The 15,127-nt window shown below is 39.8% G+C and overlaps 1 protein-coding gene across 4 annotated transcripts in view; it reads right to left on the bottom strand.

Annotated features, from left to right (window-relative positions):
• The window catches only part of USP40 (ubiquitin specific peptidase 40), an 83,495-nt gene extending 77,648 nt beyond the window's left edge, over window positions 1–5,847 (bottom strand). For 3 of the 4 annotated variants that reach the window (XR_006736934.1, XM_045559590.1, XM_045559592.1), the window contains exons 1-4: window positions 5,752–5,847; window positions 4,396–4,613; window positions 2,170–2,237; window positions 826–939 (exon numbers count right to left, since the gene is read on the bottom strand). Coding sequence is in view for 3 of the 4 variants with exons in the window: in XM_045559590.1 (XP_045415546.1) it covers window positions 826–939; window positions 2,170–2,237; window positions 4,396–4,594 (381 nt within the window). In the remaining variant the exon portion in view is untranslated. Of the gene's footprint in view, window positions 1–825; window positions 940–2,169; window positions 2,238–4,395; window positions 4,614–5,424; window positions 5,468–5,751 lie in introns of those variants that run through there. The other variant, XM_045559591.1, reaches the window with a different exon arrangement.
• Window positions 5,848–15,127: the final 9,280 nt, after the last annotated feature.

The raw sequence follows: 15,127 nt of genomic DNA, 5'->3' as shown, positions 1-15,127 counted from the left end.
AACTTTATTGTTAAAGGCAATATAATATTATTCCTATCATTGCCTCTTTATATTCTGTGACAGTTGCCCATGCTTGTCTTTGCAGGAATACATCTAATCCACAAAAAAATGGAAGACCTGGATGCACTTGAATTTGTATAGCTAACAGCTGATCGATATTGACAACAAGCACCTTTACTCATTGCTGACAAGAGTGTAGTGTTTGTGCAGAGTTGAATGCCTTTCAGGAACTCAAACAGGAAAGTGAGAGAAAGCCCACGCACAACAGGATACAGGAAAAAAATGAAGCAACTCAGGAGAAAGTCAGAACAGGGAAAATGAAAAGACCTGAAAGGAATGGTTTCACTGGTTTTGTCTAAAGCAAACGTTACCCGGATTCAAACACAAAGCTTATCACAAAGGCAGACAGAATTTTAAAAATTTAGTTACCATTTACTTTCTCCATTATTGTTAGTCAAAGACTAAAAAGCTGATCAGCAGTTTGCTTTACAAATGGTAAATAATTTCCAGGTAATAGGTGTTGTATCTCAACTAGACTATATAAAGATTCTTGGAGTAGAAATTGTAAAAATCCATTCTTGTATGTCTCCCTGTAGTCACAACCTTCTCCCCAACCCCAAATCACAGCCATTCATAAAATCCTGTATATAGCAAGTGTCTACAAAACATATTTCTGGTTTGCAATTTTTTAATGTGAGAAGGAAACATTCAAACAATACGTTGAGACCCTAAGATAAAATTAAAGGAAGTTAGGTAACAGTAAAGCAGCATTTATTCTTTCCTCTATTGCTGGCAATATTTCCTTAGCGAAGCTGACCTTCGTACCTCATTACTGGTCCACCCAAAGCTGTCAGTGAGGTCTGCTGTGGATGCAGCTTCCTGGTCCAAGAGCAGAAGCTGAGCAAACAGGCGCTGTAACTGTAAAGGTATGATTCGAACCTGAATGAGAAACACACGTTTCTAAATGAACTCTTTTAATGTGATTGAGGCTTTTGAAAACAACTGCATACTAGTTTTTGCATATCTCCTAGTTCATTCAGGAGAAAGTTTACAAATATATTATCATAAATGGAGAACTGATTGTGATTCAGTTATTCTTTAAAAATTCTAATTCAATCCAAAAAGTTTTTTTATCTGGAGTTTTCTACCTTGACACAGTTGAGATTAATGTTAAAGCTCAAATAGGCCCTAATAAACCACCCAATTGATTACAGACTGACAACAGTTTGAATCTCTAATAGCCCAATCTTCCTCTCAAATACCTCAGATATACATATATCCCTCTGAAGAAATATTCCAGGCACTCTGGAGTGTGTCTCACTCTGGAGTTCTGACACTTTATAAGGCCAGTCACCCCTGCCTCACTTTCTGCTGGCTCCACACCTGTTCCTGTCTTATCAGATGTGGTGAGGGCTGAGCCAGACTAAGCAATGGCCAGTAGGTCTGGTCTGCAGGCCAGATTCAAAAGGGAGAATAAGTATTTAGAAACTTTTATGGCAATTTGACATTCCTATGACATTTTCATTAAACACTATGAAAGTACTGATCTGCAACAGACTGGTAATAAAAAAAAATACACAAAAACTAGTCCTTTGCCACACAGGTGGCTTGAGAAGCACTGGGCTGGATCACAAAAGACTCCTATTAAGTATAGATTTGAACCTGAAAGTGATAAGAAACTTCTGAATTATTTTTAAGCAGAGAGGAACATGATTACATCTTCACTTTAAATAAAATTTCATCACAGTAACATATAAAATAACAAAACAATTTCTTACCTAATTTATTTCCAGAGTACCACATTGAAAGAATACAGGTCTCTATTTTTTTATTTTGGTATTGTTGCAAATAAGTGATTTAAATAGATTTTTTTTGATGGGCTAGTGTGGAAGATGTGCAAATATTTTCTTCACCAAAAGAAAAAAATAAACATAGTAGAGAGCAAGGAAATGTATATAAAGCAGTAGGTGTATTATGTTTAACATTTGGAAAATTAATTTTTTTGGAAGGAAAACTATTGCCCATAGGGTTAGGCAAATAACTTTCTGAAATTAAAGACTATATTTGGCAATTAATAAGATTATTGTTTTCTATGAATAACTTAATTCTTTCCTTAAAAAAAATTTCCTCAATATTTCAGAACACCCCGGCAAATCACAGATTTAATACCTTTGCATCAGGTTTATCTTTATCTTCGAAAGAACCAAGTTCTTCTGGACCAAGAGAGAATAAAGCTTCTAAACAGAAAAGTAGAATCAGAGATATAAATGACATTATTTCATTCAATAAAATTGTTTTAGAAAGCCAAGACCACCACTAAGTAAAACCAATTAAAGATTCAGAAATATTATTGTGGCAATATTTATACCCTTACTCCACACATTCTACTTTCTTGTAACATTTTTAACCACTGACCCTAAGGAAATAAAGTGGCGTGCTAAAGTCTCAGTATGGATCTATAGAAGGAAAATAATCTTTAGTTTATGCATGTAAAACTAAAAACAGTAACATCAGAAATCTTTAGTGGCTTCCCATTGCCTATGGCAGTGGGTCCCAAAAGCAGTGAGTAATCTTAGGAAACACAGTAGTGAATTACAAACTGCAAGTTAAAGCACAAAACCATATAAGAACTTTTGTAGCCACCTCCCACTATACTCAACTACATTGTACCAGGCCTACTCCATTGTACTAGCCCTACTCCTTAAAATACTATTCTAAAATTTTTCTCCCCCAGTTCTCTGCCAGTCCTTATCAAATTATACCTCTCCCTTTCCAAATTGTACCTCTCCAACAATCAGCATAAGGTTCTTGCTAACCTGTACAAGGAGAGCACATTTCACACTGAGATGTCAAACCATGTACTTGGCCAGCGATTCCCTTTGCTGGAGAGGAAGCTGCCTGGGGCTCTCGTCCTACTCTTGCCTAGCGGCACTCTCCATGACCCACTCCACTGCCTCACCTCTTCCTCAGTCTCTCCGAGGCTAATTTTCTACTTTAAGTTGCCCTTTAACTATGTTAAAACCTGGAAAAGTTTTATCCCTTTTAGGCATCTGCTTATTGATGCTAAAAATTTCTAACGGTGGAATTACTGACTGCATCAGGAAGATATTTTTATGGAGGGGACAGAGTCAAGGATAAGAGGCAGCACTCTTAAATCCCACATACAGTCCAATCCATTAGAATGGCCCTGGGAAGAGGACAATGGTAAATATTTACTAAATCTCTGGAGGCAGGAAGTCTTCCTAAGCTTAGAAGCAACAGAAGACATCACAAGATTTGATAAATTTGGTGATGGTGGTGGGAAGGGAAAACATGGCAAACCAGACACAGGATGAGTCAGGTTGTTTGTGCTCAGAATATGGAGACACTGTGGAGAGCTGAGCTACAAAGCCCTGTAGTGCTAGGGTCCCCGTCAGGGCTATGTGAAGGCAAATTAATGTTCACACGAAGATCAAGGAAACACAGATACTAAGACTCTTGCAGATGAAAACAGTTTGCAGAAAGGGGAATGGGAAAAACACAGAGAAAAACAGGGGCAAGAAATCAAGGGTCCAATTACAAGCTCAATTCTTGTAATTGGTCTCAAGGAGATTCCCCTATATTCTTACAATAACCCCCTTTTTTAATGTAGCTAATTTGAGTGGATTTCTGCTCCTTGTACATAATCCCTTACCTAAAAATCCTTGGGTCTTTGGAATTCAGAATTTCCACATTTTAGAAAAGAAATATAAAGAAAGGGTTATGTACACTCCATTCCATTCCCAGGAGGGCCTGGGACACACTATCCATTAATCAAGCACATTAATATTCTTGTAATGAATGTATGAATATTCATCTAAGTGAGAAAACTAAAGACTTAACAACCTTACATCAGGTTAGGTTGTAAAGCCAAATAAGTTCAGGTCAGACCAAATCCGAGTGAGAACTTTTTAGATTTCAGGAATGCAGATGAACATTTGTGGACCCCTATAAGTGACAGCCCCCCCCCCCACTCCACAAGGCAGAAATAATTGTTAGATAACTCTGGCTTAAGTGTTTGTTATTTTGGATAAGTCTTAAAGCACAAAAATACAAATGGTATAACAACAATGAAAGCTAATACTTGTGACAGACTTGCCTTTATGTTGTATTTTAAATTGAAGGAATTAGAAAAGAAATATATTACCTTATTTTTTAATTTTGCTACCAAACATTACTGAAACCACACAATAGATTTAAGATAATGTAAGCTTCAAATTTCTCTGTAGAATTACAATTTATATCTTACATTTGCAACAATAAACACATACTGTGCAATACATCTTTAAGATGCTTTGTCTCTGTGATTTTGCATAATTAATTACATGTAAAGATGATAGTACTTATTACCAATCAAATGTATGTAACATAGCATACCTCTGAATTCAGGCGTGAAATGAAGAGTCTGAAGAAGGGAATTGAGGTAACAGGTTCCACCCTGATTTCTGATTCCGCTTAAATTGGTGAATTCTCTAGGAGCAGGTGGCTCCAAAGTTTTAGTCTTTAATTTCTTCCCTTTTCCATACTGGTTATTTGACACACTGGAATAATCCTCTTCAAATAGGTCCCCAAACATTGTGAAACTAAATACAACCCTTAAAAAAACATGACATGTTATATAAATGCTTTTATTTTTAAAATATTTTTTTCCCAAATCTCCTACCTTACACTTGGGAGTATCTATTTTGTGAAGTTGTTCCTTAGAAAGTATGTACAGTAGCTTGGGTTTTGGAAGTGAGAAGATCTAGATTTTTTTTTCCCATCCCTGCCAGGATCCTAACTACCTGTGTGACCTTGGGCAGGTTATGAACCTGTATTCTTATGTATAAAATGGGATACCGTCTGTTCCCTAGGGTCACTTAAACAGTCAGATGACATAATGAAAGAAAGGCATTTAGTACACAGAGTCTGGCCCACGATAAACGACAGCTGTTTTTCAAAAAGGCATGTTTACATCACTAATTAAAAAAGAAAGAAAACACATCACCATGCCTAATTCACTACTAGGGTGGCAAAGCCAATCCTAGATTCCAAAGGTTGACAGGAATCTTGGGACCATCACTCACTCATTAAAATCTCTGCTTCTCACACCCCCTCCGTACCTTGTACCAGATTATGACATTTTAATTAATTAAATGAATCAAATTCATCTTGATAGTGGTTTAATACGGAGTTCCAAAGCTCGAAGGCTGAGATGAGAGGAGGTTCATGGGGGGGGCCGCGGGGGGACGGAGGGGCAAGACTGCAATTAAAATTATGGCGCCTAAAGGCCCTCCAATATGTTTTCACTAAACCAAACATCAGCCCTGGGGACCTAGGGTCACCTGCTCAAGATTTCCTATCGAATGTAGCGCGGGGTCACTTGAAGATGAGAAATGTAAAGCGCCTAGCACAGTTTCTAATTACCAGGAAGCGCTGAAATACACTCCTCAGAAGCAAAAAAAAAAAAAAAAAAAAATGGTCTAGCCTCGAGCTCATCTTCTGGATTCCCGAATCCCCCACTTCACGGCCCGGCCCGGGGCCCTCGGGCCCTCCACGCCACCTCCGGGCCCAGAGGCGCGACGAGGCAGAGATCTCCGCGGCCGGAGACCACGGACCCCACGTCAGAAAAGCGCCGAGTACCCCGGCAGGCCCGGACCACCCCTCGCCTAGCCCTCCTCAGGCTGTGCCGCCAACAACGTTTCTACGCTTCCCACGACCCCCTGGGGATACCCGGCGGCCAGCCCGACTTACTGCCTAAAGCCCAGACCCCGGCCCCGGCCAAAACGCGGGGCAGACGAACCCGCCCCAACTGGGCACCGCCATCTTGGCGAGGGCGGGTCTTCAGAATGCGCTCTGCAGAAAGCGGACTACGCCTCCCAGGATGCCCCGCGGGAGCGCCGGCCCGTCGCGAAGGGCCTTATGGGCCATGGAGTTCCTCTTCCTGGAGAGTTTGGAAGATGGAGCGGGAAGGCTGCCTCAGGTTCTGGATCTGCTCGTGGGTTTGAGCGTCCGCTTGGCCAGGTAGCCACTCCTTCATTCACGTTTTTTAAGTTTGTGTTTATTGCTCTCTATAATCTATACTAGCTGCGGCTGGGTATACAAAGATCACTTGTGCTTTAGCATGGCTAATTGCCAAGTTTCCTGAACATGGGAAACAGTTGTGTAGGGCTTGAAGTTTGCCAACACCTTAAAGACAGTTTCCAAGTGTATCTTCAGTACAAACCCTGTGAAAAGTGTTCCACATTCGGAACCTTTATAACATCTTCAATGTTTATTTTGTCTTCACCAAGTATAAGTAGCATGCGTAAGAATACACTTAAAATATCTCAAAATTATCTCCTTTCTCACTTGAGCACCTTGGGTGGACTATCTCAATAGCCTACTTAGGCTCTCGTCTGGTATCATCCCTGTCCAATCCAGCTTCCATACAGGAATGAATGAGGGAGTCAGGGAGAAAATAATTTTGACTTCAGCTAAAAGTTTGGGAAATTGAGAACGGGGATAGTGATAGATGAAGCTGGAAAGGCAGGAGCTAAAGTGAATGCCAGACCAAGGAATTTGTATTTGGAACATCTGAAGGAGATCTGTGTGGTAGGAAAGTTCAAGAAGTGTTGATAGGGAAAGAACTGGAGGCAGAGGACCACCTAGGAGGCAAAAGGTCTACATTGGGAAATGACAGTGGGAATAGCCTGTGTTCAGTTCTCATCAGGCTTGACTCTGCTATGTTGCCTACTCAGCAGCTTCCTTTGTATGCCTCTCTTCCCTGGCTCCACGATATCTATCCTCTGCTTCTCCTATGCCTGCTGTGCTTCATCCTCCCTCTTCCTAATAGCAGATATTCCTCAAACTTCTATTCCCTGACCGAGAATAACCGCTGGAAGTTTAGCTCCACGAGGACATGGGCTTTGCCTTGTTCACAGCTGTATCCCCAGCAACCTCAACGGTGCCTGGCTCATCACAGGATCTTAATTAATATTTATGGAATGAATGAATGGCCTCTTAACACCACCATCCTTTCTCTCATCAGAATCAAAGTCTTGGAGCTATATTTGAAACTTTGCCTTTTGTGCATGAATCTAACTAGTGGCAACTCAAAGTATTGCGTGGACAATGTTCTTCCATTTTAATGGCTCCCTCTCCTCCTATCAGACCCTCCTTAAGTCTCACCTGCGTTAGGATGATAGCCATTTAAGTGGACTCCCATTTTACCCATCCCATCCTGCACATCACTCAGCTCAAAATTCTCTGCCGAAGAAGCTTCAATGATTCCTCAGTGTCTGCTGTAGAAATGCTTCATTTTGATGTTTTAGTCCACTCATGGTCCCAACACTCTTTTCATATTGCGTTTCTCAGTACTCACCTATTCTCCAGTCAAGTGTTTCCAAGTGTGCCATATGCCTTCCTACCTGTGATCTTATTCATGTTGTCCCCTCTGCAAAGGATGTTCATCATCTCAGGTCCTCTCTTCAATCCTATTTAGCATAAAAGCCCATCTCAAATTCTAATTCATCTGTAAATATTTTCCAGATCTCTCTAAACAAGATATGATCTTTTTTTTCTGTAAGCCTCCAGGATAATATGTACCTCACCTGTAGTACCTGTCTCTGGCAAAGTCATATCTTTTCATTTTGTTAGTGTCTCCAAGCCAGAGGTTATACCTTATCTGCCCTGTACCCCCTGTATCAGTTAACACTAAAAAATATTAGTTGCATTATCTTGATAATACTGATATATTGCTTTGTGTAATAGTTTAGAGTGAAATTTTAAATCTTTTATTTTATTTGCTCCACAAAAAATTAGAGTCAAATCTATAAAGATGTTGACCATGCTCTGTACCCATGAAGGTTTCACCCAAATATTCCCACCATGTGAGGGGCTGCACAAGAAAGATTAATAATGCTTTTTAAAAGTTGTGAGCATTTACTCTGTGCCAGCCAGATGCAGAGGGTTTCCAAGCACTATCTTATTTCATTCTCATAAGAATCCCACAAGTTGGGAACTGATACTATTCCCATTTTACACATGAGGACGTTGAGGTACTGGGAGATAAATAATTTTTACAAGGTTACACAGCAAATAAGTCTTAGAAATAAGATTTGAATTCTGGCGATCAGACTCCAGGTCTTCACTCTTAACCACTGTTTCCATCCTCCTCAACAAAGCCAAGCAACTGCTTTCCTGCCTGCTATCCTTCCTCCCTCCTTCTTTCTTTCCTTCTTTCCCTTCTTTCATTCTACAAATTTGTTTTAGCACTTCTCATGTGTCTGGCACTGTGGTATTACAAAGAGTGAGACAGATTGTGGCCAACACTGCCACCTGCCTACCCAATATCCTTCTCTCCTCCTTCCTTACTAACAGACCCTCAATTTTATAGGGTGCAAAACCTCCCATTCAGCTCAGGGTGGTCATGTGACACAGTTCCAGTCAGTGAATAATAATGATAGCTAACATATACAGAGTGCTGGCTGTATGCCAGGCACCATTGTAAGTGCTTTTATACATAGGAACTCATTTAATTAAAAGCCTTTAACAACCTTGTGAAGTAGATGCTATTAAAAGTAAAAGTCACTGGGTGAGGCTTCTGGGAAACTTCTTTAAAAGGAAACATTAGTTGTTTTCTCTTTGCCCTGCTTTCTTTTCCACTTGAGATCTAGACATGATGGCTGGAGCTCTGGCAACCGTTAAGAACATGAGGATGGGCCAGCCGCGGTGGCTCACGCCTGTAATCCTAGCACTCTAGGAGGCCGAGGTAGAAGGATTGCTTGAGCTCAGGCATTGGAGACCAGCCTGAGCAAGAGTGAGACCCCGTCTCTACTAAAAATAGAAAAACTAGCCGGGTGTCATGGGCATACCGGTAGTCCCAGCTATTTGGAAGGCTGAGGCTGATCACTTGAGCCCAGGAATTTGAGTTTGCAGTGAGCTCCGATGATGCCACTGCACCCTACCCAGGGCAACAAAGCAATACTGTCTCAAAAAAAAAAAAAAAAAAAAAAGAAAGAAAGAAAAGAAAAAACAACATGAGAGTGCAGATTACTCTATAAGGATTGAAAGAATTTAGATTCCTGATGGCATTGTAGAACTGACATGTCAACCCTGGAGTATCTACCTCCTGGCATTTTTCCTGCAAGATAAAAAGTATTCTTTCATTTAAGTCACTACTTGATGGGGTCTCTTTTGATGGAGGGTTCATAGATGAATATAGTTCCTAAGTGGGACACAAGCACTGCCTTTGAGGAGCTCAAAGTGGGTAGAGAAAAGAGAAATATAAAAAACAAAAATACAATGAAATAAGTGTCATTATTCTTTCCTTGCATGCATAACTTGTATATGAGGGATCTTTAAAAAAAATCATGGAAAATGCACATTATGAAAAAACTATGCATGGATTTCGGGGGGGGGGGGTTGTACCAAAATGAACTCATACTAACTTGTTATAACATATTTGAACAGGATCTAGTTTGAGGCACTAAGAAGGATAAGACATCAGCTTGAAAAGAACCCCTATCAGAGTACCGTGAATTCTGCTAAAATTGAAGCAGGAACAAATTGAAGCTTGGGTGGGAGAATGGTGAAATTATTGATACTTTATGAAAAGTTTATAGGGACAATGCCCCAAAGAAATCAGCAGTTTACAAATGGTTAACTCATTTAAAAAAGGGATGAGACTATACTGAAGATGAAGCCTGCAGCAGCAGACCATCCACATCAATTTGCAAGGGAAAAATTAATCTTGTTTTTGCCCTAATTGAAGAGGACCAACAATTAACAGCAGAAACAATAGCCAACATTATAAACATCTCAGGTGGTTCAGCTTCCACCATTCTGACTGAAAAATTAAAATTGAGCAAACTTTCCACTCGATGGTTATCAAAACTTTTGGTTTTTTTTCTTCTGGAAACATTATCTTCCCAGCTGATGGTTGCCAAAATCGTTGCTTCCAGACTGGTTGCACATGAGAGCAGAGCTTTCAGGCAATTTTAAGCAAGTGAGATCAGAATCCTGAAGCATTTCAAATAATTATAACAGGAGTTGAAATGGCTTTATCACTAAAATCCTGAGGACAAGGCACAATCAAAGCAATGGCTACCAAGGGGTGCACATGGGCCAGTCAAAGCAAAAGTGGAGCAAAGGTCATGGCAACAATTTTGGGGGGTTGCCCAAGGCATTTCGTTTGTTGGCTTTGTGTAAGGTCAAAGAAGGATGTCATCTGCTTATCATGAGAGTGCTTTGAGAAAGTTAGCCAAAGCTTTAGCAGAAAAACACCTGGGAAAGCCCCACCAGAGAGTCCTTCTCCACCAAGACAATGCTCCTGCTCACTCCTCTCATCCACCAAGGACAATTTTGTAAGAGTTTTGTTGGGAAATCATTAGGCATCCACCTTACAGTCCTGATTTGGCTCCTTCTGACTTCTTTTTGTTTTCTAATCTTAAAAAATCTGGAAAGGGCATGCATTTTTCTTTGGTTAATGTAAAAAGGACTGCACGCATTCTTTAGGGATAGACTAAATGGTTGGTGTCGTTGCTTACAAAAGTGTCTTGAACTTGATGGAACTTACATTGAGAAATAAAGTTTATATTTTTTATTTTTAATCTTCCAATTTTATTTTCTATGAACTTTTGGAAGCCCCCTTTTATAAATTAAACAGCAAACAAAAATGGTGAGGCAGCTGGTAAGAAGTTTTAGTCCCCAGAGATGTGGATGCTGTTTCACAGAGGTCACCTCAGAGTCAGGGGGAGAGACTCAGGAGGTGACACCTGCCAGGATATAATCTTCTTCTTCTTACAATTCAGGGCACACAACCCAAGGGTCCATCGACAGGTGGCTGGATAAACAAAATGTGACATATGCATTCAGTGCAATATTATTCAGCCTTAAAAAAGATCGAAGCACTGATACATGCTACAAAATGGACATAAAAGGACAAACACTGTATGATTCCACTTATATGCGGCACCTAGAAAAGGCAAATTCATAGAAACAGAAAGTAAAATCGTGGTTACCAGGGGCTGGGGGGAAGAGAGGGATGGGGAGTTATTTTTTGTGGTTGCAGTTTCAGTTTGGGAAGATGGAGAGTGGTAATGATTGCACCAGGTGAGTAGAGTTAATGCCATTGAATTGTACATTTAAAAATGGTTAAAATGGTAAATTTTATGTTACATATGTTTTATCACAATAACTTTTTAAAAAAATTCAGAGCAGTTCATGAAACCTTCCCACAGCAGCATTCCTGAATCCTAATTGGTCTCTGGGCGTTCACAGAAGGAACATTTGCAGAGTCAAGAACACGTTTGCAGATTTGCACCAGATTACAACTATTATTGGAAGAAGAAACAGGTGGGCAAAGAAAATAAAACAGGTAAAAGTTATATGTCAAAAACAGAACAGTTGTTGGCATGGAGGCTGAGATGTCTCCAAAATGAGCGGAGCAGCACTGGTTAATGCCAGGAGGTGATCGCAGCATGCATTGAAAGAAGCCAGACAGATCAGACAGGGAGAAGGGCTAGATCAGAGAGTCACCAGGCTGAGATCCAGCGGTTCCTGGGTAAGGAGGATGAGTTGCTCTTTATTTGTTGATTCATTGATTGATTCATTCATTCAACAAATATTTTGAGGATTGTACTCTGACCACTGTGTTTTTTGCTCCATGTTCCTTCCTAAGAGGCTTGGACAGAGTCACATCTGCCAACCATCAGTTTTGCTTAACACATCCCTTTGCCCCGGTGTGTTGTGTCTTGCTTTCACAACTCAGCTCTGGCATAACACCACATAATGATTAGCAGACTTCTTAACTACGTTAAAATTAAACTTAAACGTTTCTTTCTGCTGACTCCAAGTTGCTATACAAAAGCCTTGCTTCTTTAATCCATTGCAAATTAAAGAATCTCTGAATCCACCTATGACCTGTAAGCCTCTGCTTCAAGATATCTCACTTTGGGGGCCAAACCAATGTATAACTTCCATGTATTACAACTTTGCCTGTAACTCCTGCTTCCCAAGAGAGTCAGCCTGTCCTTTGAAGCTTTGAAGCCAGGCATTGACTTTTCCTCTCTATCTAAGAAAGAAGCTAAATGTTATCTTCTTCCAATCAAAGGCTATGTCGTCTACATTGAAAATCTGTTGTTTAGTGTAGCCACCTTCATCGATGTCTTAGCTAGATCTTCTGGATAACTTGTTGCAGTTTCTATATCAGCACTTGCTGCGTCACCTTGCACTTTTATGTTATGGAATGGCTTCGTTCCTTAAACCTCATGAACCAACCTCTGGTAGCTTCAGACTTTTCTTCTGCAGCTTCCTGACCTCTCTCAGCCTTCATGGAGTGGAAGAGAATTAGGGCTTTGCTCTGTATTGGGCTTTAACTTAAGGGAATGTTGTGGCTGATCTGGTCTTCTGTCTAGACCACTCAAACTCTGTCCATGTCAGCAAGAAGGCTGTATCACTTACCATTCGTGTGGTCACTGCAGTAGTGTTTTTCATTTCCTTCAAGAGCTTTTCATTGGCTTTCACAACTTAGCTAACTGTTTGGCACAAGAGGCCGGGCTTTCAGCCTGTCTCAGCTTTGGACATGCCCTCTTCACTCAAACAAATCCTGTCTAGTTTTTGGTTTTAAGTGAGAGATGTGCAACTCTTCATTTCACTTGAACACTTACAGGCCATTAGTTGGCCTTATGTAAATATTGTGTCTCAGGGAATAGGGAGGTTGAGGAGAGGCAGAGAGATGGGGCGATGGTTGGTTTGTGGAGCAGTCAGGACACACATAACATGTGTGAATTAAGGTCGCCATCTCACATGGGCAAGCTTTGTGGTGCCCGCAAACAAGTACAATACTGATATCAAAGATCACTGATCACAGATCACCATAACAGTTATAATAACAAGGAGAAAGTTTGAAATATTGTGAGAATTAGCAAAGTGTGATACAGAGACAGGAAGTGAGCACGTGCTGTTGGAAAAGTGGTGGTACCCACAGACTTGCTCAGTGCAGGGTTGCCACAAACCTTCAGTTTATAAAAAAAAACTGAAGTGCAATAAAGGAGCACAGTAAGACAAGGTATGCCCACATCACTATGGCACATTCATCACAAGTCACCTACTGATACTGGTACAGTGTGATGATCTAAAGTCTATATTTTATTCAGATTTCATTAGTTTTTACCTAATGTCCTTTTCCTTTTTCCAGATCCCATCCAGACACGACCTGGCATTGAGTCATCGTTTCTTCTTAGGCTCCTCTAGCATTTGACAGTCTCTCAGGCTTTCCTTGTTTTTAGATGACCTTGACAGTTTCGAGGAGTACTGGTCAGATGTTCTGTAGCTTGTTCCTCATTTTCCCTTTGTCTGGTAGTGTTACTGTGGTTAGACTGAGGCTATAGGTTTTGGGAGGAAGACCACAGCGATGATGTCTTTTCTTGCCTTCTTGTGAATGGATACCCACTAGTCGAAAAGACTGTTCTTTTCTGCACCGAGTTACCTTTGCACCTGTGTAAAAACTTGGCTGTTCATACGCCTGTGCATCCATTTCTGGACTTTGTATTTTGCTCAATCGATCTACTTGTGAAGTATTTGATTACTGTAGCTTTGTAATAAGTCTTGAAATCTGGTGGTGTTAGCCCTCCAACTTTGTTTTTCAAAGTTGTTTTTGCTATTGGAGGTCTTTTAAGTTTCCATATGAATTTTAGAACCATTTTGCCAGTTGTACAAAAAAAATCCTGTGGCTTCGGATTTTGGTTGGGATTTTACTGAATTTAGAGATCAAGTTGGGAGAATTGATGTCTTCATTTTGAGTTTTTCAGTTTATGAACATGACATAGCTACTTATTTACGTCTTTCACCAATGTTTTACAGTTTTCAGTGTTTAGTCTTTCACATCTTTTGTCAGATTTATCCATAAGTATTTCATATTTTTGATGCTATTTAAGTGGTATTTTTATTCTAATTTTCAGTTGTTTATTGCTGGCATATAAAAACAAAAGTAAGTTTTAAGTATTAATTTTATATCTTGCAACTATGTTAAACTTGCTCATTCATTCTGGAGAATTTTGTAGATTCAGTTGGAAATTCTACATAGATGATAATGTTGTCTGAATGAGATCGTTTTACCTTTTCTTTCCAATTTGCATACTTTTTTCCTTTTTCTTGTTTGGCTCCACTGGGTAGAACCTCCAGAGCAATATTAAATAGAGGTGGTAAGAACAGCCATCCTTGACATGTATCTGATCTGAGGAGAAAATTCAGTCGTTCACCACTGAGTATAAAGTTAACCCTGGGCTTTTCAAAGATGCCCATTATTAGATTGGAGAACTTCTCTTCTTCTTCCAGTTTGCTGATAATTTTTATCAGAAATGGATTTTGTATTTTGTCAAATACTTTTTCTGTGCCTATTGAGGTGATTACATTTTTAAGTTTATTTGTATGCTGCATTATCTTGATTGATTTTATTTTTTTTTATTTTTTATTGTGGAAAAATACACATAATATAAAATGTACCATCTTAACCACTTTTACGTGTACAGCTCAGTGTTGAGTGTGTTCACATTGCTGTCCGTGTGTTACCACCATCCATCGCTAGAAGGCTTTTCATCTTCCCAAACCGAAACTTTGGATCCATTAAACAATAACTCACCATTCCTCCCTCATCCTAGCCCCCGGCAACCATTTCACTCTTTGATTCTATGAATTTCACTATTTTAGATACCTTCTGTAAGTGGAATCACATAGTATTTGTCTTTTTGTGACTGGTCTATTTCACTTGGTAAATTTCCTCGATGCACATATGTGTGTGTGTGTGTGTCTGTGTGTACTAAATCACATTTTGCTTATGCATTTATTGGTGGATGGACACCTGGGTTGCTTCACCTCTTGTCTGTTGTGAATAATGCTGCTATGAACATGGCTGTATAACCTTGAACATGGAACCAGGCTTGCATTCCCGGGATAAACTCCACTTGATTATGGTATACTCTATTTTTATATATTATATATTTTTATATGTTTTTGGATTAGATTTGCTAAAATTTTGTTTAGAATTTTTGCATCTAGGGACTTGAGGGTCTGTAGTTTTTCTTTCTTGTAAGGTCTATCTGGTTTCGGTATTGTGGGGATGCTGGTCTCATAGAATGAATGTGGAAAT

Source organism: Lemur catta, chromosome 8, assembly GCF_020740605.2.
Source record: "Lemur catta isolate mLemCat1 chromosome 8, mLemCat1.pri, whole genome shotgun sequence".
NCBI classification, from domain to species: domain Eukaryota; kingdom Metazoa; phylum Chordata; class Mammalia; order Primates; family Lemuridae; genus Lemur; species Lemur catta.
This window is presented reverse-complemented; position numbering and strand designations above follow the sequence as displayed.